Genomic DNA, 26,189 nt, shown 5'->3' with positions numbered 1-26,189 from the left:
AGTGCCAGTCCAGGCAGTCAAGAGTTATTTCAGTTGTGGGTTTCAGACTACTGCCAGTAAACCTCTTGAAATATCTCTTGCATCCCTTAACGAAGCAGAGGAAATGTTTGATGACGTAATGGATACTGTTGCTGAGGGACGTAATCACACTGCTGTGGCACAGAGAAAAAAGGAGAATGAACTGTTCAAGAAATCTCAGCGAAATGCAGAAACTATTTTACCATTGGTTGAGAGGAATATTAGTGTGCAAGATGAATCTGTGAAAACATTGGACACTATGTATGTGACAGAAAGAAAACTGGGAACAAATGCGTCACCTGAAAAAACTGATACATTCAGTTTTGCTGCTGCTAGTGGTAGAGATGTTGAAATTTCACAACTTTCATCACAAAAAGTAAAGAACACATTGAAGGCACCAAGTAATTTTGTTCCTAAGGAAGCAAATAGAATCACAACAGATGATATGTGTTCTTCAAAGAAAATTTGTGTAAAATTTTCGGATACAGTGGAAAAGGCATTATTAAATAAGACAATATTAATCGAGCAAACATCCAACATTGAATCTGAAAAGGAAATTAAAACTTTTGACAATAAAGAAAATTTTGTCCAGTGCAAAAGATTGAAAATGTGTGGTGATTTTTTTACAGCTGGTGGTAAAAAGGTGGATGTTTCTGATGAAAGTCTAATGCAAGTCCGAAATCTGTTTTCTGATATAACAGAAAATGTCGAAGAAACTACTGTTACTGCAGGGAATATGGAGGAAAAAGAAACAGTTGGTGAGTCTGCTTCTAAGGGACAAGATGTAATCTTCCATGGAAAAGTGCAAAACTTATCACAAGACAAGGATATGGAAATAGAGAAAATATATGAGACTAAATCTAAAAATGAAGTTCAAATTCTTGACAAAAAAGAAAGCTCTATGAATTACAAAAGTCTGTATATATGTGGTGGTTTTCTAACAGCTGGTGGTAAAAAGGTGGATGTTACAGAAGAAAGTCTCAAAAGAGTCAGAACTCTTTTTTCTGATATAACAGAAGATGTTGAAGAAACGACATTGACTGTGGAGAATTTGAAGGGAAAAGAAGCAATTGAGATGTACACTTATAAAGGAAGGGATCATGTATCCTCTGGGAAAGTGAGAAAATCATCACAAGAGAGGGATATGAAAATCACGAAAATATCTGACACTGAATCTGAAAATGAAGTTCAAATTCTTGACAAGGAAAAAAATCCCGTAAATTTCAAAAAACTGAGTATGTGTGGTGGTTTCAGTACTGCCAGTGGAAAAAAAATTAATGTTTCAGAAGAAAGTTTGGCAAGAGTCATGAATGTTTTTTCTGATATAACAGAAATTGAAAATAATACTTTTACAGTAGGGAATATGAAGGTGAAAGAAGCACATGAAGCGTATTCTTCCAAGAAGAAAGATATGATATCTGTTGAGAAAGGGCAAAAGTTGTCACTGAACAAGAATGTAACAACCAGGAAAATATCTGACAGAGAATTTGAAAATGAAGTGAAGCTGCTTGACAGAAAAGAAAGTTATGTAAATTGTGAAAGACTGAATATGTTTGGTGGTTTTCTTACAGCTGGTGGTAAAAAGGTGGGTGTTTCAGAAGAAAGTTTGGTGAGAATCAAGAATCTGTTTTCTGATATAACAGACAATATTGAAGAAACTACATTGACTTTAATGAATGTGAAGGAAAAAGAAGCTACTGAGATGTGCTGTGTCAAGAAGAAACATGTAATATCCCCTGAGAAAGTGAAAAACTCATCATTGGAGAAGAATACAGGACCTAGGAAAATATCTGATGCAGAATTTGAAAATGAAGTGAATCTGCTTGACACAGAAGAGAGTTCTACCAATTGCAAAAGACTAAATATATGTGGTGGTTTTGTTACAGCTGGTGGTAAAAAGGTGAGTGTTTCAGAAGAAAGTTTGGTGAGAGTCAAGAATCTGTTTTCTGATATAACAGAGAATGTTCAAGAAACTGCATTGACATTAGTGGATGTGAAGGGAAAAGAAGCAACAGAGAAATACAGTGTCAAGAAGAAAGATGCAGTATGCCTTGAGAAAGTGAAAAACTCATCACCAGACAAGTGTACTGGAACTAGGAAAAAATCTGAAACAGGATTTGAAAATGAAGTGAATCTACTTAACGAGGAAGAGAATTCTGTCAACTGCAAAACACTAAATACATGTAGTGGTTTTGTTACAGCTGGTGGTAAAAAGGTGGAGATTTCGGAAGAAAGTCTGGTAAGAGTCAGAAATCTGTTTTCTGAGTTAACAGATAATGCCTTAGAGAATACACTGACTGTAGAGCATGTGAAAGGAAAAGAAACAACTGGAAATCAGTCTCTTAAGAAAAAAGATGTATTACCACATGAGATAGCGAAAAAACGACTATCAGACAGGACTACTGGAAGCAAGAAAATATCTGATTCAGAATCTGAAAATGAAGTAAGGCTGTTCGATAAGAAACAAAATGTTATAGGTAATGAAAGGATGAAAATGTATGGTGGTTTTGTCACAGGTTGTGGTAAAAAAGTGGAGGTCTCTGAAGAGAGTTTGATGAAAGTAAGAACTCTTTTTGCTGACATAACAGATAATGAGGAAAATTCATCTGTGGTTTCAAGGAATGTAGACAGTTCCCCATCATGTATGAAAAAAGCCTGTATTACAAACTCCGATTGTCTCCAGAATGAATTTGCAGGTATGGAAACTCATCTTCAGACAGCATATCGGAAGCCTACTGCTACTAGCTCCAAAGAAACAGTAATGTCAGTTTTAGATAGAAAAAACTATGTTTCTGGCACATCTACTTCAAACAAGCCACATGGTAATGCTCTTGCAGAAAATATGTTGCAGCACAATGTGAAGGTTAATGTAGCTACTAAACTGAGAATCCAAAAGCATGAAACCACTTTGACACAGGAAGTTTCAGAAAGTACAGCAGCCCTTCTTCTAGATGATGATTTTAAGAAAGAATTAGAAGAATCAGATTCCTCATGTTTCTCTGTGTTAACAGAAATAAGCTGCTCTCCAGATTTGTCTGTTACTATGGGAAGTACCACCAGTACGGACAGAGAGCCTGGAAGTCCAGTTATTGGGTCAAGGAACAAATGCAACCGATCAAATAAAGTGCTTGTACGCAAGAACACTTCAGCAAAGAGAGCTGAAAGTGTCACAGCATCAGTGAAGAAGGTATGTGACCAATCACAATCTGAAGATAAGAAGAATAATATACCACCATACATACCGGAGGTAAGATTTCTGCAAATACATTAATAGTTTTTACCCTTTTGCCTTATGAACTTCTCAGGTTCATTAAACACATTAAGTTTTTGCAGTGACGCCTTGTGCCTGTTCCCTCTGTCTCTTCTCCCAATATCTGTTTTACCCTTTTTATCAGCCCTTGTAATCTTTGTTACATATTTTATAACATGAAATTTTTAATAATCTGTCTGTTTAGTTTTGGTTATTGCTTTGATTTTATTTCACAACTATATATGGAAATGGTCAGTATATGTTATTTTCATATTTTTGTATCTACTGTCGTGTTATTGTAATATGCCAAATTTTTCTTATTGAGAGCAGTAATTATTGCTCTACCAGTATCCTTTTTGTTTTACTTGTTTTGACTACTTTCAATTTTGTTTGATTACTGTGATTTGTGAAAGAAACAGCAGTGCTGCATAAATGAATTCCTACTGTGTTTCTGTCAGTGTTATGGTTTTAATTTGTGGTGGCAAGATTTACCACATTTGAGAAAACAAACTCGTTTACCTCGGAAAAAAAAAGTTTGTAAATGAGTGACACAGATTGGTCTTTGTTTCGCAGTCATCGATGCACAAATGAAAATCTCAACATGTAGAAAGACAGTTGAAAACAAAGACAAAATCTCTAGTTATATAGAACAGCGCATTGCCAATAAACGACTAAGAATGAAAGGAAGACAGTGTTTATCTAGTCCCAGCACTGTCCTCTCTTGTGTGACTGTAAGTGATAATGTCATTTCAGGCTGAGTTGTTCTTCATAAAGTGAAGTAGACACATGGAAGTCAGTACTTTTTTACAATAGGGAGACATTTATGGAAGAAGTGCATAGAAGAGAGCTGTACGCAGTGACGAATGGGTACCGAATCTCACATTGCAATCACATGAGGGATGATACCATCTTCACTACTTGGCTATGATGTACTGCTTGTCTTCATCTGCAGATGCTGAAGCACTGCAGGAGACATGGTTTGTCTGCATCAGTAGTTGATACTATCTTGTGTGGGTCTTGAATAGTGGCATGCATCTGATTGTTTACATGGTGGAGAAGCTCCAAATCCCACAGACAGACAGAGGAATGTGAATGCTATGAGTGTCAAGTGGTAAATGTAGTGTTTTCGGATTAGCCTTACTTCAATCTAAGCTACAGCTACATGGTGACCCTCCTGTTGCTTGGACAATATGACAACGTGGGTAGTTAAACAGCACAGCAGGCAAAAATCAAGTGCTGAATGAAGTTTGTCACATACTGAAAGTGGCCTGAACATCCTAATATTGAGAGATACTTGAACAATGGTCGACTATATAAGGAAGGTTTTACAGTCCAAAGTACAGCACCTCATTCCCACTTTTTCTTGTCAGCTTCAAATGACTTAAGCCTGAATAGTGCCTCAGTGGAAAGCCTACAAATTTAAGTACAGAGCACCAAAAGAAGATTAAAATAATTCTTATTTTCCCAAAGAAATGGTGTGACTTACCTCCTGTTTTCTATTTTCTCTGAAATGATTGCTTTTTTTCCCTGCAAGTTTCCAAGCCCTACTATGTCCAAATCAAATGAGCTTCCAGAGCAAAACTGTTCCCACCAGTGTCAAAACTATATTATTCATTTATTCCATGGATAGTGCACATCTTTCTAGTTTGTATTTCACACACAAATCTATGTTCCTCTACAGCTTTCTCACTTATTATCACTGTGGTGTTCCACTTGTTGTTTTTGTTGTTGTTGTTGTTGTTGTTGTTGTTGTTGTTTTCATGTCAGTCACCATGGTATCAAATCAGTATTTGAACATCAGGATTTAAACTATGGTTTTGTTGTGCAGCTGAGTTTAAAATTGTTATAGAAGTGCTGTTCATTTCCATAACTCCAGATGGATATTCTACAATGAGATTTAGGTTTATTAAATGGGAAGGAACTCTAGTACACCTCTACAACAGTCATGCTCTAGAAAATTTAGACATGTACTGTTTGGGTTGTTATTAAAAGAAAATGTTTGAAAGACAAACATGGAAATTGAGAAAATTCTCTAAAAGTAAACAATGAGCTGATCACAATGTGTGCCAAAGTGCAGAAATTTCTATTGACTTTTTCTTGTCAACTGGAAATGACTAAAGCTTGAATAGTGTCTCAGTGGATAGCCTACAAATTTAAGTACAGAGCACCAAAAAAAGATTAAAACAATTATTAATCTCCAAAGGAAATGGTATGACTTTATTTATTAGTTCTTCCAAAATTATGTTTCCTGGTGGTCACAATGAAATGTACAGCGTCATTTATTGCAAACAAATAAAATGCATCTTTACAGCTTCCACAAAACAATTATAGTCACAATATCTGAAGCCACATTATGTTGTTCTATGCTTTCCCAAGTACTTCACGTAAGGGAATCTGTTGAGGGAGGGGGCGGGGAGATGCAACACCTCCAGAACAAGTTAAAATGGACACAAGACACAATCCTTGGTATGCCATATAGTATGACAGATGCTGTGCAGTTTTAGATGACTTAGTGAATGGCATGATGAGTGAGAACAGACAAGGGAACAGGAATTTAGGGTTCCAGCTGTATGTGGAAGCTTTACATACCACTGTGATTAGGATGGTGAAAGCATTCTATTGTGTTACTCTTAGTTTGCCTACTATCAGACTTTAAAATGTATGTTTGTTCCTCAACAAAATGCATGAGACAATATGCCCATTTGGTGAAAGGAATATCTGGACAATCCTCAAAATAACAGTCTTGAGGTGCAAAACCAAATGCCACTTGAATCATGTTCTTGAATTCAGCAACATGTGCTGGGGTATTGAAGCATAGGCTGATACATTGGTGCATGAATGATACAATGACCGAGCGAGGTGGCATACTGCACGCTGTACGCACATTTGGGAGGACGATGGTTCAAACCCGCTTCCGGTCATCGTGATTTAGGTTTTCTGCAATTTCCGTAAATCACTTCAAGCAAATGCTGGGATGGTTCCTTTGAGAAAGGGCACTGCCATTTTCCCTCCCCATCCTTCCCTTATCTGAAATTGTGCTCTATCTCTAATGCCCTCATCATCAACATGGTGTTCAACATTAATGTCAATCCACCCAATAATATAACACATTCATTAAGAAAGTTTAGTATTGAAGTCTGTGCAGAGGGTTCTTATAGAGTCTGTTATCCTTCTTGCACATATTTTTATTGCCAAGAGAAATATACTTCCAAAGGCTGTGTATATTTTGTTGATTTTGATGAAATGATCGTGTGTTCAGTGCCTTAACCTGCAAATGAATCATTTAGTATTGTTGTGTCCTTGTGAGCAGTCCATCAATCACAAAGTAGTATACACTTAAGGTTATTTGTGACATTGCCATTGACAACATTCATGATGTTAAATGGTCCTTTGACATTATCCCACTTGTGCTAGCCTCCAAATGGATGTTTGATGGAAAATTGTCTTCAATAACCATTTTAAATTTGAGGCCAAAAGTAGTTGGTTTTATTTTATTTTTTTATTTTTTACTTATTTATTTTTATTTTTTATTTTATTTTATTTTTTTTTTTGGGGGGGGGGCAAATATACAGGTTTTTTGTTAGGTGTTCGCTCATTGAGAGTCACATTTATTGTATAACTATGAGTTATATTGTGTTCAGACTGGTCCAAGACAACTGTTGATTTTTACCCTTTCGTACTGTAGATAGTGTTGCACCATAAGTTAGTTCATAATTAAATTCACTTTGATCAGTGTTCAAAATACTGTCCCTGTACCTGAAAACTTGAAGTTTTCTGGTTACTTCTACGACGAAACGCCCTTCAAAATGGCGAATAGCTTGGTGTTCCAGTACATCTGTGACTGTCATGAAAGCAATGATGTGTCTATAGCAAGTCTGTATTCTTTCTTGAAGCATGCTATGAAAGCTGCAGAACATTTAGACTTTGTGTGTTCAGTTTCTCTTGCTTCTTACATTGCCCAAAATTTCACATACAAGTAATGGGTACATTTTCCTTCATTCCTTGCTGTCAGATTGGGATAGAAAGTGTTGTTTACTCTCCAGTTCTTTGATTGCCTTGTTTCTTGAAGTAGATATTCATTACTTCTTTTTCCTCTCTGTGTAATCAAATATTACTTTGATGTTCAATGTGCTTGTTGTATATGGAGTCTCATGGATAACGAGCTATAGATCACACCTTTACATGGAGGTGTATGTAATCATCATAAAAACATTAAAGATGTTCTTTCAAAATTTTGTTGAAGTACTAACAGTACTAAAATATTTTCTGGTGAAGGTTTGTAGTCAACAGAACTGCTAGCTTCTCTTTGAAGAATACTGTTTCCACCACTGCTACTACAATCTTGAACACTATTAATTGCATTATCATCCATAAAATTGTTTACTTCATCCACTATACTAACCAGTGTAACTTCATTTCAGCAGTCAAAGGAATATTCATGTTTCTGAGTAATCAAATCCACCAGAAATGTAGCAAAAGTGTCATCATCTGCTCCTACACCATTTTCTGTTGGACAATGCCTTCTTAATTTGGATTCCACACTGTTTAAAACGTTACAGACATTAATGGCTTCATTCATTTTTTCTGTATATGTATGACATTACAGGCACATTTATACATCAGCAAGTAGCTGACGTAACTGACTGACTGGTGTATTAACACCCTCCCCGCATCCAAGACTGCAAGCACTGTCTTGTGTGTGTTGAGCAGGGAAAAGAGGGGGAGAGGGGTTGTTAGTAGAGCCAGAAGTATTCACCATGGCACAATGTCAGATGGCTTGTGGATTATTGATGGAGTTGTAGATGTAGAGGTGGTCAAACCGAGACCAACAAAAACACACGCAATTGCAGGGGTGGTTAGAAATGTGAGATGATGAGTCTGTGTACAAATGTTTAAACACAAATTCGTGTTGAAGTCAAGGGACGTCCCTTGTGAGGGCTACTTCTGGGTAGCAACCGCATACATAGACAGCATGTGGCACTAGGATTCACTTGTGCAGCTGTCGTTTGCGGTTGCTCGGCTATGGTGTCAACTCCTGGCAGCCACGTGAGGCGATAGTGGATGCAGCATGACTGTCACATCATATATGTCTGCAGTGCGACGACGGCTGATGTAGGAAATGTCGCCTGATGTCAAGGTGGTAGCCGAGTGGGTGGTAACATCCCTTCTTTCATGGGCAGCGGTGATCTGCATCTCAGCAAGGTGACCACTGCCCAGCCAGGTGCCCTGGCAGCACTCACAACTGGACCGATATCTTCGGAAGGGTGTCAGATAGACCCTCCAGCATCACCGGCTCCTGGCCAGTGCGGATGGGAGCATATGGCTAGAAGCTCCCCGCTTGGCAGTGTAGTTGGAGTAGTGGAGGCTCCAGCACTGGTAGTGGAGGCCATGCCCTATCCAAGTCAGGTTGCGGCATGGAAAGCAGCAGCAGTGGATGAGGCACACTGGTGGCTCTGACACTGCAGCATAATCTCCTTCCAACATCCGATCCATCTTGGGCTGCCTAAAAACAGAGAGAGATTGGTGCGAAGGAAAGTTTTGTAAATAGGGCTGCAAGCCAGAGGGCAACAGCAGCATGGGAGGAGGAAGAGGGGATATAGCTGAGGTGTCAATGGAAGAGAAACAAAAGAAGGCATTTTTGCGATGTGTGACTGCTGGAGAGCCTAGAGGTGGCAGCAGTTGCATCCTCTGCTGCAGGTAGGGCTGATTTTGAAGGCGTGTCACCCCCGAGGCCATCATGAACATGCACCATCCCCACTGCTGCCAGTCGACTGCCAGAATCCACTTGAACTGTCATCCAAAGCCACACGCAGATGTCCTGCTGCAAACATGGAGATAGTGTGATGGAAGGCCCTACGGTTGTTGCCAGCATCAGATGAAAGAGTATATGGGGCTGAGTGCCATGGTGGAGATCCGCTGAACCCTTCTCCCCTATGGGCATTGACCTGTATGAACTCAAAAAAGGGTTATCACTTCATTCTTAAGAATACTGACCACATATTTCTTCATTCTAGTTTTAAACGTTTGCAAGAGCCTTTCGGTCTCACCCTTTGATTGGTGTGTGTATGATGGGGGGGACAGGGGGGGGGGGGGACAGCATGTAGTGAACGCCGTTTCTGTAACAGAACTCGCTGTTGCTGAAAACCTTAGAGCAAAACTGTGGTCTGTTGTCTGACACCAGCGTGAGAGGAAGACCTTCAATAATGAAAATTCTGCAGAGTGCTGCGACCATAGCCTCTGCAGTTGTGGATCAACAGTTGACAATGTGCGGAAGGTGGTAGTACACATTCAGGGCAATTAGCCAGTTAGTATCCAGGTAGATGGCCATGAAATCAATATGAACCTGTTTCCATGGGCTCGAGGGTGTCGAACAGGATGACAAAGCCAGAGGCAACTTGCTGTTGTTCACACTCGTGACAGTTGTGGACAAAATGTTCGAGCTGCTGGTCTTTGCCTGGTCAGTACACATCGTGTGGGGTGAGCGATGTAGTTCGTGCGATTCACCAGTGACCTTGGTGCAAGAGCCCTGAGATTGTCAGACACAGGGGTTCCAGTGGGACTATCCACAGAAACATTTGATCTGCAGTTAGTAGGATAACTCCATCCACCAGGATTAGTTGGTGGTGGAGGTGGAAGTAATGCTGCAGTGGGTTGGAGTCAGGAATGTGGTCCAACCAGCCTTGTTCTACATACGTGTTACAAGGTGGTGTCCTTGGTCATGGCCACAACCCCAAGGGTCCCTGTTATGGAAAAAGGGGCATGGCCACAGCCACAAGGGCCCCTGTTATTGGAAAAAGCATGCACTGCACGCTGAGCCTGTTCGTCCAACTAGGATTATGAGAGATCTCACCTTGATCGAACTTGGAGCAGGGTCAGTTGAGGGGACAGGACAAAGTGTCCACGTTGTGTGTTGAGTGATATTGTGGAAGTGAATTTCATAATTGTACCTACTGAGAAAGGGTGCCCAGCTGTGGAGTCAGTGGGTAGTCATCTCACGTTGCTTTGTTGTGGGACTGAGGACAGAGATCAACAGTTTATGATCTGTTATAAGGTTAAAGTTTGTTCCATATAGAAATACGTGGAATCTTCAGCCCAAAGATGATCACAAGGGCCTCTTTTTCAAATTGTGAATGCTGCTTCTGTGTGGCATTGAGTGTCTTTGACACAAATGCAATTTGAAATCAGAGCCCTCTGATTCTCTCTGTCGCAGAATGGCCCCCATGCCTCGTTCAGATGTGTCCACTGCCACCATTAGCTATTTACTCAGTTGAAATGTTGCAAGTCACGGTGTCAATAAGAGGACCTGCATCAGAACCTTGACACCTGTTCACATACCTCTGACCATACAAAGGGCACGCCGTTCTTCCACAGGTAGTTGAGCAGGTACACAATCAATGCCACACCCGGGATAAATTTCCCACAAAAGTGTCACCTTCCCCAAGGAGGACCCGGACCGGAGCTCCTTTAAATTCATGGGGGGGGGGGGGGGGGGGGGAAGTGTGATGATGACTTCAATTAGCTTATGTGAGGGCTTAATATCATCACAAGAGATGATGTGTCCCAGCTATTCCATCAACGGTTGAAAGGAAGAAGAAGATATTTTCTGAAATTACATTTGTGACCTGCAGACTAGAGGGTGTCAACAGCTGCCACAAGTTCTCTAAGTGTTCTCTCATTGTGGCCCTGTCACCACATTGCCACCTATGTAATTTATGCAGCCCTGAACATGCTGCAGCAGTTGCTCAGGTCACCTTTGGAAGATGGCTGGGTCACTGAACAACCCGAATTCGTGCAGCATGTTGGTCACCAGAACCTTCTGCAATTCCTCGTCCAGGAGCAGTTGTAAACAAGCTTCAGAGAGATCAGCCTTTGAAAAATACTATCCTCCAGCTGACTGCAGAGAAAAGCATGTCTGGTTTTGGAATAGGACATGTATCAGTGTCTGGTAATTGACAGTAAGCTTAAAGTATCCACACAAGCACAGTTTCCCTGACAGTTTTTTATTTGTATAACCAAAGGTACTATCCATTCAATTGCCGAGACAGTTTCAACGGTGGTCAAGGTTGTCAATCTATTTAGTTCTTCCTGGGTGGCATCCCCCAGTGAGAGAGGCATGAGCTGTGCATGGAGGAAGCAAAAACGCACCAATTTCTTTAATGTAATATGCACTGTAAAGTTCATTGCTTTAGCCAGATCTAGAGAAAATGGCAGAGAACTTCTTACTTAGGTTTCCACTTCCTAAAACTGTATTTGCTCTGAACCATGTAGACCAATTCATTGATGATGAAATCCAAAAGTTGAAAAAGCTGCAAGGCTCAATAGATTCTCTGTATTCATGCTGTGAACAAAACAAGGAAGGTGAAATGTTTGTTGTACGGCATTTTTGTACGTCGGCACGATTGTGATTTGTCCTTTGAGAACAAGTTTTGTTTGTTATTTCCCACCAAGCTGTGAGTTGTGGATTAAAGGGGTGGTGCTCTCAGCTGGAGATAAATTTGAATGTTTAAGAGGGACACAGAGGCACCAGTATCAACCTGTAGCTGAACTTGTTTATTGTGCAAGTTGGGAGTGATGAACAGTTTCTTATGTTATAAGACAGTGGTGTGAGATACTGATGAAAACATCTTAATGTCCATTAACTCCTGTTGAAGCGAGTATTTTTTGTCCAGAGAGTGGCAGACGAATGGAAATGTCCTCCCTTCTGGGATACCTCGCACTCTGCCCACTTGTTGGGGCACTCTTCTGTGACTTGTATTATGAAACAGTCCAGGCATGACGGAAACAAGCGCTGGGCGAGGGGCCAAGACTTCTTTCCTTGATTATGAGTCAAAGCTGAAGTGCGACGTGTGTGTGTGCGTGTGTGTGTGTGTGTGTGTGTGTGTGTGTGTGCGCGCGCGCTCAACTGTTGCTGCTACACTGTGTTGACAAAGCTGAATGCCTCTCCTGTGTCTGACATGACAGATACCACCTCACTCCAGAATTGTGATCAACAGCCTGTGGGTGGAAAAACTTTGAAGGATTGGGCCCATTTTAAAATGTTCTCCAAATTAAGGTCCTAAAATTGTAGAGCTATCTGACACACCTCCTTGCACAGATCTGCTCCATGATCGCATCCCTAATAATCTCCTCTGCATACAATTCCTTATTTACTTGTGTCACAAAACAGCATTTCCTACTAAATCCCTACAGTTCAGCTACCCGCGTGTGGTATGACTGATAAAATTCCGCACACGACGCAGTGATGCTGCAGTATCGGTGAAAGTAAGTGGTTAACAAAGCACACATTTCGTTGAAGGTTGGGTGCGCCAGTCTCGTGAGAATGACCAGTTTCCATAGAAGTTGGTAAGTACTGGGTGATACCCACACAGAAAAAGTGATATGACCATGGCTGGATCCATTATGTGGAATGTGACAAAGTGCTGTTGGAGACCTTCTCGTATGCCTCCCACTTTCTACCGTCTCATTGTAAGGCAGGAATGGTGCCAGATTCATAGCCAACTGCTGGGAGAGCATTGTGAACAACAAAGCGTCCTGACATTTCTGTCCCTCTAACTACTAATGGAAAAATTGCTGTAGCATGATGTCCATCAACACACACATCCAGGTTGTCTGTTGTGCATGATGCATAAGTAAAAAACACATGATTACATATCCGAAACAAGTATATTTAATGATCTCGTAGAACAAGTTATCAATAGGTTGGTATGCCATGTAGTAAGACGGATACAGTACAGTTTTAGATAGCGTAATGAGTGGAACAATAAATCAGAATAGACTGAGTGCGATCACCAGGTGGCGATCGCATATGTAGACAGTGCGTGGCAGGTGGTGCTGGGAGGCACGCGCACAGCTATCTTGCATGGTCACTTGGCTGTGATATTTCATGCGATAGTGGATACGAAGTGACTGCCCCATCATGTACGCCTGTTGTGCTACAATGGTCAATGTCGGAGACATAGTTCAGTGCCTGACAAGTCAGTATTGGAACCACGTACCATCCACAGCAAGAGAATGAGTGTCGAAAGAGCACAGAAAAATTGGCAGTATCTGTCTCTATGTGACCTCCTTCTATGACAGTAGTGTTGTGCCTTCTGATCATGTAGCTATTTGCAGCTCCTTCCCCTCATTATTAAACACTTATGTTTTTTCTTTGTATTAGGCTGACAAATCGAAAATCATTGCAGAATGCTAATTGAAAAAATAAATTACTAATAGTAATACTAATACAGTGTGGCATCTATGTTCGGCCAGTGAGGATGGTGCCTGGCCAGAACTTTCAGGCTAGTTATCACTGTGCCTGCTGTGAATATCAGCTAGAACACATGTAAGCAGATCATAGCAACAACCTCTTAGTGATCTTCATGCTTAGGAAGAGGAGTCTGTGTACTGAAGTTAGTTGCTTTTGGAGGGCAAAATGTTTGCTCTGGTGTGGGTTGATTGTGCTCAAGAAAGTAGTGCCAACTGTGTTTGATGAACTTCATGACCTAGTGTAAGAGAGTAACACAGGTCCATGTCTGTTCTCTGTATGGCATGAGTTGTCAGAATGAGGACTACTTAGGGGCATGCAACATTCCTCTTCATTCCTCATTAGTCTATAAGCAGATTGCTTTCTGTAAATGAAGATCGAAGTCAGTTGATAGAAGGTTGGGATGGGGAGGAGGGGATGGGGTGGGGGTTGGTAAAAAGCATCTTTGTTCTGTTGTTAAGAAATCATCTTAAAATGATTTTCATGTGTACTGTAGAACAGTGGCCTCTACTGAAACCTCTTGAATTTTTTTTCTCAAACAAATGGCACTCTTGCTCCAAAAAGAGATAACTTTTTTAAAAATTATTAGCGAGGAAAATGCACTCACATTGACCATTAAGAGATAACAATGAGCTACAGTTAATAAATGTAATGCAATGTATGTAAATAGACAAAAGGACTTAACATTATTAAACAACACTGTTTAATTAGTCACTGGAGTTGTGAACTTTATAAGAAGACTCATTAGGAAATGGGAAATGTAACTTGCCCTTGCAGCTGGTTGCGTATTGCTAAATCGACAGAGCAAGAACCAACTCTTTTTATTATTATTATTACTATTATTATTACTAAGCAAACTAAAATAAACCACCAACAGTAACACACTCTTCAAAACCAAAATAATAAGGATCCCTTCTGCAGATCAAGCAAATAACAACTAATTCCTATCTTTTCTGCACTCGGCGAGTCGAGAACTGCCTGCTGAATGGCAGGGCGCCGGCTTATCTAGCCACAGGCAGAAAGATATTTCCAGGACTATTTGCACACGTGATTGCCGGGAAATAGTTCATTGGTCATTGTGCCCCCTTTGTCTGCTGCTGGTTGATGCCCTCTGACGGACGTTGGCCATACCTGTGTGTTTGTTGTCAACTGTGGTATTTGCTTTTAAACACTGTTGCATCAGCCAGACTTCGCAGCGGAGTTGGCAACCCGCATTGCTGGTCTGTCTGCGGTGTTGCTGCTACAGTAGTCGTCTGTGGTGACTGCAGAATGTACAGTTCCGTTATATGAGTAATTTTTTGTTGCTGTTAATTAGTCTGGGATGATTACCAAGTTTGATTATTGTAAGAGATAAAGAAACTTAAAGGTCTGGAGCTTGCAGCTGTAGAATAAAATTTTATACTTGTGAATCAACATAAATAATAGCTAAGGTCTTTTCATCAATTTCTGAGTGTTGATAGGTGCAATGTCCAGAATGTTGTATGCAAGTGGGATAAGGTGCAGTGTTCCATTAGTATCTTGATATGAAAGTGACACACCAATGTTATGTTGAGATGTAGTTTAGTGTTTCTCTCTATTGCCCTATGGAATCCATTTGAGTTGTGCTCCTTTTACTGCAGTGTAATTAGAGGATCTGAAAACAATCTTCTTTCTGAACGTGAAGCACCTCCTCCCCAAACAACCACAACTCTTCAAGGTTTTGCCGGACAGTCGATTTCAGCAGATGCTGCAAGGTGGGCTTTATGTGGTCATCAATCTAGTGAACAGAAGATTCTTGATGGACATTCAAAAAAATTTCATTTCATCAGATTGAATTGCAGTCCATCTGCTTGCAGTTGTGAATATAAGGTGTGGAATACATAAATCCTGAACTTATTGCCGTTTTTGAGTTGTGATCTCAACACTGTGTATTGTATACATTCAAAGACACCTTTGTGGTTCCTGAGAATCAGTAATATACACACACATTGCCCCAGGTTGATATAAATTAAGCCTAATGCTTCAAAAATGCAAACTAACCAAGCCTCTGTTTGAAACAATATACCACAAGTAGCCAGAAAACAATTGTCTAAGGAGCGAACAGAAATCAGAACGGAGTAGACACAGGTTGCAGTATGATCTGATACAGACAAAACACAGTTGGAAAGTGGGCAGGGAATATGCTAGAGGAGTCAACATTCCTGTTGTCCATTATTTATGTGGCTTCATTAGTCACAGAGTTTTGTGGTGTTTGACAGTAATACAAAGGCCGTTTTTTTGCACGCAAACCAAAATATATAGCATTATGTCTGCTCTTGAAACTAATATAATAATAATTTTAATTGGCAGGTTTCTTATTTGTAAGGAAAGTGGAGATACTGAATGATGCTTAAATCTTATACTTAGTTTTGATTATACACTCTAAGCATATATGATACTCTTTATGTAATAAAAATGCTTGCCTGTCACTTTTACTTCAGTGTGTTGTCTTTCTTGCATGAACAGATAAATGGTAGACAGAAGAGATGCAGCTCTGTTAAAGATAACAGGTTGCACAAAAAGCATTGCAAGTCTAACACAAATCTGAATGAAGATGCTGGTCTTGAAAATGACAGAGAACCACCCGCTGCGAAGATCAAAGCGTCTATCGTCCCATCACCAGGAAGTTGGTTGCAGCTAAGAATGACAAGCCAGAAACGGTGTGTTAAGTGGAGAGACTTTTCTGGTGGCAATGCTCTGTCCCAATTTACAGAATCAGAAGTAAGACATGCTGCAGTTAAGAACTTCTTAACTATGAACTAATTTGCTTATTTTATTTTTTTTACTGTTTTTGAAAGTGATTTCTCTTTAATAGCCAACCACACTCAGCAGAATTATCTGTCTCTGTCAGATTTTAGTATGAAAGGCTCCTATCTAAAAAGTTACAGAAATGGTAAAATGTGAGGGGCATGGGAAGCCTGCTTTGGAAATTTTGTTCAAGAAAGGCACTCAGAGTTCGAGAGTAAAAATTTGCAGTTGTATAACTATTGCTTATTTTTTCATATTTGCTACAAAATATGACTCGCTTTTGCCATGACGTGTTTTTGTCTTTCTCTTTTTCCTCTTTGGGGTTGCTCTTCCTGTTTGCAGAGTTTGAAGCTAATTACATGTTTCTGTTATCAGTACCAAGCACTACTAAAACTCCTAAAACAAAACAGATTTATAACATGACCTGAAAGTGAAACATGTAGAGTGTTTCAATTGCAAGATCATACCTGAATTAATGAGCAATGTCCCACAGCACTAGCCAGGCAGAAGAGAATTTTAGCTAGCTTTCTGCAGACCAACTAACCATATTTGATTAAAATTTGTATTGTGTTAAACCCTCATAAAGCAGGTAATGGAAGTAAATTAGATAATAGAAGACCTACTAAGTGGCTATAAAAATAATGATAGAATAAGAAAAGAAAGAGGCTTCAGGGAATTACAGTGGGGAGGGGACTTATGGGAAAAGGAATGGCCAACCTATTCCTAGGTATTGTAGAGGGATTGTAGAGGGAAGAAATAGTATTTGTATAATCTTCCAACCCACTTTCACAACCCTGCTTCCTTCTTTCAACCTTCTATGTTCCTTTCCTTTGTCATGTTATTTCGTAAATGTTGTTCTTCGGTACCTTTGATTTGTGGTTGTAGCTTTAAAGGCCATTGCAAATTGTTCATCTTCATTATATTCAGGATGTCTAGCACCTACAGCAAGCATATGCCTTTTAACTGTAACACACTTAAAATCATTGCCTCGCAAATTGCACAAAACTGTAACTATGGTATCCCTCTCATCTTAAAGTACACATAGAATAGTGATTGCTAAATATCCATCTTCAATTTTGTCACCAGTGTCCACGAGGTGGCGCAGTGGTTAGCACACTGGACTCGCATTCGGGAGGACGACGGTTCAATCCCGTCTCCAGCCATCCTGATTTAGGTTTTCCGTGATTTCCCTAAATCGCTTCAGGCAAATGCCGGGATGGTTCCTTTGAAAGGGCACGGCCGATTTCCTTCCCCATCCTTCCCTAACACGAGCTCGCGCGCTCCGTCTCTAATGACCTCATTGTCGACGGGACGTTAAACAACACTAACCTAACCTAACCTAACCATTGTTTTGCAATTCTCTATTTTTAGCAAATGTAGTTTCTGTCTCAGTTGCACAGGGCATAATTTACTATCCTTTGGCGCATATAATTTTTGAAATTCTTCCCATACTGTTTTGGAATTTTCCTCACTTCGTGTATGTATGTGCTGCTTGTCGCGTATAGAAACTACAGGTTCTGCTTGTACCTTACATTTATATGCCATATATGCCTCCATATCAGCATCAGATGCACCATTGCCAGGTTCTGCCTCGTCAGTCTCAATTTTTGTCCACAATCACTATATATTTCACCCAGCATCTTACTGTTCCTAAAAGATGATGTTTGCTTTAGTACAACGAAAGCACCCTGCAAGTTTGTGAACATGTTTTCTTTCCTTTAAGATTCATGAACTCAGCTCAGTGGTAATTAACATTTTCCAAACATATCACACAAAAATAATCAGCCATTGTAGGCAAATATTTCGTCCTTGCCACACATACGAGTTTTCGATTGACTAATTGACACTGACACAGTTTCTGTTTTCTTTATTTGCATCTCCAGGCCCTCAACCTTTGCTGAAGTTGAATAAAGGTCATGTCACCCACATTAATGGTTATTGAAATAATAAATTGTGTACATTATTAAAGCAGAGAAACCTGAACTTCTTTTTTAATAGAACAAAGGCTTCTTGATTCTTCTTTTTAAATACCATCAGAGACTATCCAGTAATGTTACAAAAACAGAATAAATGAAGGAGCTCTTGTCCACATGCTCCATTCTTCACAATATAAAATATGAACAACAGTGGTCCCAACATACCTCCTGGAGCATGTCTGAAATGACTTCTACTTCTGTCAATAATCCTGCATCTAAGATAACATGCTGCATGCTCCATGCCAACAAATCCTCATATAATCACAAATTTCATTTGTTACGCTATATAATCATACTTTCATTATTAATTGTTGGTGTGGTTCCAAGTCAGATTTTTTTTAGAAAGCGAGAAATACTACATCCACCTCATTGCCTTGATCCATGGCTTTCAGGATGTCATGTGAGAAAAGCATTAGTTGGGTTTCACATGAACACTGTTTCAGAAATCCATGCTGGTGACAAAGAAGAGGTCATTCTATTTGAGATACTCATTATGTTTTTGCTCAGAATATACTACAGGATTCTACAGCAGGTGGACATCAGTGAGAGTGTATGTTCATCTCCTCCTCTTTCCTTTCCCAATCCCTTTCCACCTCCCGCTCTCTCTGTCCATTTCTTCCTTCCCCTCTCTCTCTCTCTGTCCATCTCCTCCCATTCTCTCTCCACATTATCACACCCACCCCAGTTGTAATTTCTGGTCCTCAATCCCGCAGTATTCCTTTTCATATAATAAGTAATATGTGTCGGAGACGAGGTACTGGCAGATGTGAAGCTGTTTGGATGGGGCGTGAGTCGTGCTTGGGTAGCTCAGACACTAGAGCACTTACCCACGAAAGGCAAAGGTCCTGAGTTCAAGTCTCGGTCCAGCATACAGTTTTAATCTGCCAGGAAGTTTGATATCAGCTCACACTCCACTGCAGAGTGAAAATATCATTCTGGATATGTTTACCAAGTTTGGCTAAATCAATCCAGAGGTTCAGGTGGAGATTTTTACCCACGAATTTGCCTGCATATGCACTTGTCATATGTATTCCATTTATTTAACATATAGCTGCTACATGGGCTGCACTTGGGTGTCAGTAGTTTTGTTATGTGACTGTGTGTGTAATAACATCACCTGCCCTCATGTGTCTGTTTGTTTGGGAAAGCATAGCTCATAATGTGCTCCCTGCTCTTCCCCCTGCCAAACTGTTCCAACACACAATGCATTGGCATGTGCCTTGTTGCTACTGAGCTGTGCGTATAGAGGGCACGGGCAGGAGCACACATCTACGCATCGTGCTATTGAAATAGTGTGGTAGTATGGATTAAACACATTGACGATTGTATAAGCATTCATTAATTTAAATCATATCATATAACACATATCAACCAATAAAAGCATTTCCACAAATATGAATAAGTTCAATAGTCAAAGAGTAAATATTTTTCCCTAATTAGCATAATAATGCAAATCAGTAAGTATCTTGTACTGCACACTTTCTAAAGTAGCCTATGTTCTTCCTCATGGTTCAAGCTACCTTATTACCAAATTTCTTTGAAATCAGTTCAGTGGTAATAATAAATTTAAATGTAATGCATGATGTGGCAGTTTTTCATGCATCTCGGTGACTATGATGTCACATGTCCTGAATTGTGTGTCGTGCAGTGATATAACTTTGCAGGTACATTCAGTGGTATATGTGAACGATGTCAGCAAAATGTGTCGCAGATATTACTAGTAAAAAAGTAATAAATTAAAACGTCAGGCAGTTTTACTGCACTAACAGCGACAATATAGTAAGAGATACAATTTTTTCCTTTCATCGTTGTGTGTGTGTGTGTGTGTGGGGGGGGGGGGGGGTGTCAATGAGAAAAAATATTGTAAAGGTTTGTAATTATGTGTGAAGTTTATTGTAAGTCACTAAGTGCTCTTGTTCTCATATATTGCATGAATAAAATCTGGCCTATTCTTCTTTTTCACTCCCACACTCACCCCTTTGATATGTGGGTGGTTCTTACCCCCACACTGATTCTTTATAGATAGTAAGTGATACAAATATCAAGTTAGTTTTAAATAGGGCCAGTGGTTTCGGAGGAGATGTGGAAACATACTTACATATATTTCTATAATATGTATGGATATCATTTTTCTGTGATCTGATTTTGATGAAATAAAACCTATATGGTGACCCAAATTATTTTCAGGTTACTTGCGCAAACTCAATAAAAATTTATGTAGTAGTTTTGGAGAATAGCCTGTTCAAAGACAAAGAGACAGACACGATAGTTCGACAGATTTATTATTACTACATATGTTTGTTCCAGGAATAGTTTGTCTCTGTATCTGAGTTTTTATTTGAATCTACATGCCCTAGAAAACTGCAGAGGAAATTAATCCCCTAATGTATATGATGATTGTAAGATGAAAGGATTTTTTGGGGCAGTTCCGATTCCCATAGTTCTGTTAAAATGGCACTAAGTGGGGTAATTCAGATGACACGTATGATGTAACAAGCATGTGAGTCATGCTTCAGTACATGCTCAACATTTAGATTCTGGGTATTCGCATTGGAGACAGCCCCATCTCACCTTTTATCTAATGCCAACATGCTTGCTCCAAACTTTTTTTGACTGGACTACTACTTTCTTACAACACTTTCTTGGATCCACCATTTACTTTACACTTAATACACTGTCTTCTCTGCTCTCTCACTAACTTCATGACACAGGCTAATTGTTAATTATTTTTATTTCTTTAAATCTTATTTTACTTTTTTAAAATTCCAACTTCCATTATCTATGTCCTGGCATGGCTTCAAAACCCTTTATGTTATTTCCTCTGTCCTCACTGCCTTCCTGTTTAAGACGTGGAACTCATAACAAGGAGTGTGACTGTTCATATCTCTGTCCAGTCATCCTGGTTTAGGTTCATCATGACTTCCCTAAATCACTTAGGGTGAATGCCAGGACGGTTCCTATGAAAGGCCACAGCTGATTTCCTTTCCTTTATGAGACTTTGCTAAGTGTCTAATGATTTCATTGATGATGGGCTGTTAAGCCCTAATCTTCCTTCCTTCTTCCTCTAAGAAACTAATTTTTTTCCAGTACATCTTTATACTAAATAACCAAACCACTGACCTCCCATGTACTTCTCTGTGTCCTGTTTCTTGAGACCTCATCATCCCCTCTCATCAAGAGGGAGGATGCTATGATTTCAACAGTTAGACATTTTATTTTTTGCATTGATTGATACTAGGGCAACACATTATCTGCTGAGTGAGAGATCAGTAATAATTTATTGTGATAGATTTGGCAGAGGTGGGGGACTGAACCATTTCACTTCGCATTTCTAACTTGCTCTTATTTAACATTAAGTGTAATATGTTCAAACTGGTGGATGAAGCTTCTATTTTTGTCATCAGCTTTTGATACATTTTAATATAAAAATCTTCTGACACTATTACCTCTGCATGTGTTTCAGAGGAATTAGAAATACAGAGACAAAGAAATTCTCTCAGATCTTTCAAATGCATGGGGATAAAATTTCCTTATTCATAATAGTGAATTAGGTATAAAAACTGACTCTGTTTATATTTAATTGGATAGATAAAAAATCTACTCACCAAGCGATAGCAGAACACACACATAAGGCTGTTGTGATTGACAAGCTTTTGGAGCCAGTGACTCCTTCTTCAGGCAGAAGGGTTGAAGGGGAAGGAAGAAGGCTGAAGGAAAAGGACTGGAGAGCTGTAGGAAAAAGAGGTAGATGTTGGGAAAGTCACCCAGAACTGCGGGTCAGGGGAGACATACTGTACGGGATGAGAAGGAAGTTTGTACTGACCGTCCAGATGCAACAGGCATGGAAGTCCGTCCCACAAACCGATTACTGACACCTGTAATACAGAATGCATGCACATTTGCATGCTTGTATTCAACATTCTGGTGGTTATACAGGTTACTAATGTACTAGAATTTCACATTTGCAATGGCTTATCTCATGCTCGCATTAACCTGTGATCTTGCAATGCTAATCACTTAAATATGTTGACTAGCCAGATGTATTTCTGCAATTTCATTACTTTACATTAATTATCTTTTGGTATTGCAATTTTTTCCCACCATGCTGTTTGGCATTTTTTACGTTAACAAATCATTGCCATAGGGGAAAGAAGGAAAAAGTGCCAGAAAAGAAATAATAAAAAATAAAATCCTTAGACTTACTGACTGGGGATCAAACACCAGATCTTTGAGTGTGAAGTCTGCCACTTACCCACTGTGAATCGAGCCATATTGTGTGCGTCTATCTAAGGATGTTTAAGGGTTACGTACAAAGAAGTATTCTACATTTGCTCCGCCTAGCCTGCAGCTAGCTAGCAATCTCCAATGGTAATACTGTAGATAACTGGAAAGAGTGCATTGTCAGAATGAAACAAGCAAATGTGAAATAAGTATTGTCTGTATAATCTAGTAGATTTAAATTGCTTTCTTTATGATGTCTTGTGTATATATGCTGCTAATTTGATAATTTTTTTCCTTGCAGCTTCTTCAGTTTGGAGTGAAGAAATCTGTAATAAATGTGACATCCAAAACTGCTGAATTTTTTAAATTTTCTGCTCATGATTTTTACAGGTACGACTATTTATTAATGCTTGTCATGGTTTATTTATTGATTTTGTGTCTTTAATAGATCATAGACATAAAATAAATGGTATAATTATGTACATGATTTGTCCAGTCATCTGATATTTAGTTTTCTTATTCTTCACAGTCCACTTTCTCCCCATACCCTCTTTTTAGTGTACTCATATTCAACATCATCTTATTTGAATTTCCCATTTTTTTTCTGTGGAGGCAACAGCTAGGCAGCTCATGACTTTAGCGTGTTACCAGTTTCAGTATTTTAAAAATATTAATTTTATTTTAACAGAAGGAAATGCTGTTTATGTTAAATGTAAATGTTATGTGTATGTTGGCAAATACTGATGCAAAATTTAATTGTGTTGTCTACTCCATGCTACAACCTTTCACTAGGGGTTGTAGCCTGCAGCATCCTGTTATCCAAACTGTGTTTTTCATTCAGTGCTACAGCTGGAATGAGAACACAAATGTTCAACAAATTAATTTATCACAGCTAGGATCAAGATAGCAATAGAAATATCTCATTATATATTTATATAATAGAGGGAAACATTCCACGTGGGAAAAATATATCTAAAAACAAAGATGATGTGACTTACCAAACGAAGCGCTGGCAGGTCGATAGACACACAAACTAACACAAACAAACACACAAAATTCAAGCTTTCGCAACAAACTGTTGCCTCATCAGGAAAGAGGGGAAGGAGAGGGAAAGACGAAAGGATGTGGGTTTTAAGGGAGAGGGTAAGGAGTCATTCCAATCCCGGGAGCGGAAAGACTTACCCTAGGGGGAAAAAAGGACAGGTTTACACTCGCACACACACACATATCCATCCACACATATACAGACACAAGCAGACATATTTAAAGACCAATATGTCTGCTTGTGTCTGTATATGTGTGGATGGATATGTGTGTGTGTGTGCGCGAGTGTAAACCTGTCCTTTTTTCCCCCTAGGGTAAGTCTTTCCGCTCCCGGGATTGGAATGACTCCTTACCCTCTCCCTTAAAACCCACATCCTTTCGTCTTTCCCTCTCCTTCCCCTCTTTCCTGATGAGGCAACAGTTTGTTGCGAAAGCTTGAATTTTGTGTGTTTGTTTGTGTTAGTTTGTGTGTCTATCGACCTGCCAGCGCTTCGTTTGGTAAGTCTCATTATATATTTATACATATAAATAATTTACCATGTGTTGTTAGTTAATTACTATCATTGTTAAACAATCGAAAATCCAGGATGGAATGTAAAAATATTATGAAAAGGATAGTTGCTACTCGTCATATAGTGGAGACACTGAGTCGCAGATAGGCACAATGTAAAGACTGTCGAAAAGTGAGCTTTTGGCCAACAAGGCTTTCATAGAAAGTAGACACACACACACACACACACACACACACACACACACAACTCTCACATGCATGACCACAGTCTCTGGCAGGTGAAGCCAGACTTTGGACCCTACACAGCAACTGTCTATTTTTGTACATTGCGACAGTGTGCATTGTTCGGTGAAACATCATAATCCATCATAAGTGAAGTAATGTGTTCCCTTGAATTATGCATTCTGAGGTGGGTATGCAGATGCATGCCACCTACAGAGGATTTCATAGTCTTCCAGTTAGAGTGAATGAAATAATACTGAATTATTAAAGATAGCAAGGAAATATGAATACCACCTGAGAGAATGGGAAAAATTTAAGCGTTCAAATAAATAGAAGAGCTGTGAATATCTGGACATCGTAGCACAGCTGACCGATTGCGCTGTAGTACTTCAAATCATCAGGAAGTTTTGAGACTGAGCCAGAAAGTGCCCAGTAACTGCAGATATGAAGACAACCATATCTCTGGATAAACACAGGAAATATCACCCAAACAGAATCATAACTGCACAGTGAAAAAGAATGCTAGCTAAATTCGGTGATCAGATTAAGTCCTCCATCAGACATAAAAAAACTCCTACACATTCTCACTAGATTAACTCACTCACAAATGGTCACTGTTATCTCTGAGTGCTGCAGCCTGACTTTGGTTGCATCTGAGATAAGCAAAAATCTCTGTAGTTGAGGTACAAAAGAGACTTGGGGGGGGGGGGGGGGGGGTGGCAGGGAGGGAGAGGCATAACAGGGTAGGAGGGCATGCTAGTGCTGCCTTGGAAAGGTACAGGGAGGTGGTGGGGACACTATAGGGCTGCTAAGTGTGCAGGACCTACCAGGCTTGCAACTGCCTCTCGTTGTGCCCTGAAATCACAAATATCCTTTTTACCCCTCCCACAGTGGTGTTCTGCTGCCCATACAACCTACAGAATATCTTTGTCCACTCCTGCTCCCAACCTCTTTCCTCATGTCTCATGTCCCTGCAACAGCTCTAGATGCGAGACCTGTCCCACACATCCTACCTATACTACCAACTCCAGTCATTTTGCATGCATTTCCTACCCCATCAAAGGCAGGGTCACTTTTGAAAGCAGCCATTAAATCTGCCAACTTATTAGCAACCACTGTGCTGCTTTCTACACAGCATCACAAATAACAAACTGTCTATTCACATGAATGGTCACTGTTAAACTTTGGTTGGGAGACAAATGGGCGACACAGCTACAAGCATGCCATGCAACACAGTGTGCTTGTGTCATCTTGATTCTTCCAACCAATGCTAGCGTTTCTGTACTGCACAGGTGGATACTCTCCCTGCAATATATTCTTCATTTCTATAACCTCTGTGGCTTCAACCTCCATTAATCCTTGTCCTCCCCTGCCTAGACCTTTCCTGCTCCCACTCCAGTACTATACATGTGTTCTATCCCATCAACCCACCGGCATAGTCCTGTCCCCTTCTCAGCTCCTTACCCCCCCCCCCTCCCCACCCCTTCGCACTCCTCCTGCTCCACAAACACAGCCTGTTAATTACTTTGGAATTAATTAAGGGCTGGCTTTGCTAACATGTTTTTGAATAGAGCCAAGTAGATCCTTTAAGAATACTATTAGTTGTTCCTCCAATTGTTTACAATTAGTACTGAACTTATATTCCTTTATAAGTCAACAATAGAATTTAGGTTACAAAACAATTACTGATTTCACCCTGTAACAAAAGATACTAACTAGGAATAGTCTAAATAAATTAGAAAATCAATTACATACATAAAACTAAGCACAAAATTAGATCTGGTGTTAAATTCTTTAAAAGTGAGGGCCAACCTTTCTTTTTTATGAAAATGCAGATTATACTCACATATTTTAATGGTAATTAGTCCAAAATGAAAAAATGAATCTTAAGTAGGCAGATGGCAAAACAATGGGGGAAGTAAAATTATCCCAACT

General features: G+C 39.7%; 1 protein-coding gene across 1 annotated transcript in view; it reads left to right on the top strand.

The window, feature by feature from the left end:
- Positions 1–1,116: 1,116 nt before the first annotated feature.
- The window catches only part of LOC126260214 (breast cancer type 2 susceptibility protein-like), a 169,494-nt gene continuing 144,421 nt past the window's right edge, over positions 1,117–26,189 (top strand). Inside the window, exons 1-3 of the mRNA XM_049957510.1 lie at positions 1,117–3,265; positions 15,999–16,253; positions 22,779–22,867. Of these exons, the coding sequence (XP_049813467.1) occupies positions 1,163–3,265; positions 15,999–16,253; positions 22,779–22,867 (2,447 nt within the window). The 5' untranslated portion in view covers positions 1,117–1,162. The remainder of the gene's footprint in view (positions 3,266–15,998; positions 16,254–22,778; positions 22,868–26,189) is intronic.

Source organism: Schistocerca nitens, chromosome 5 (assembly GCF_023898315.1).
Source record: "Schistocerca nitens isolate TAMUIC-IGC-003100 chromosome 5, iqSchNite1.1, whole genome shotgun sequence".
NCBI classification, from domain to species: Eukaryota; Metazoa; Arthropoda; class Insecta; order Orthoptera; family Acrididae; genus Schistocerca; species Schistocerca nitens.
Note: the sequence above shows the minus strand (reverse complement) of the source record. Positions and strands in the feature narration are given on the sequence as shown.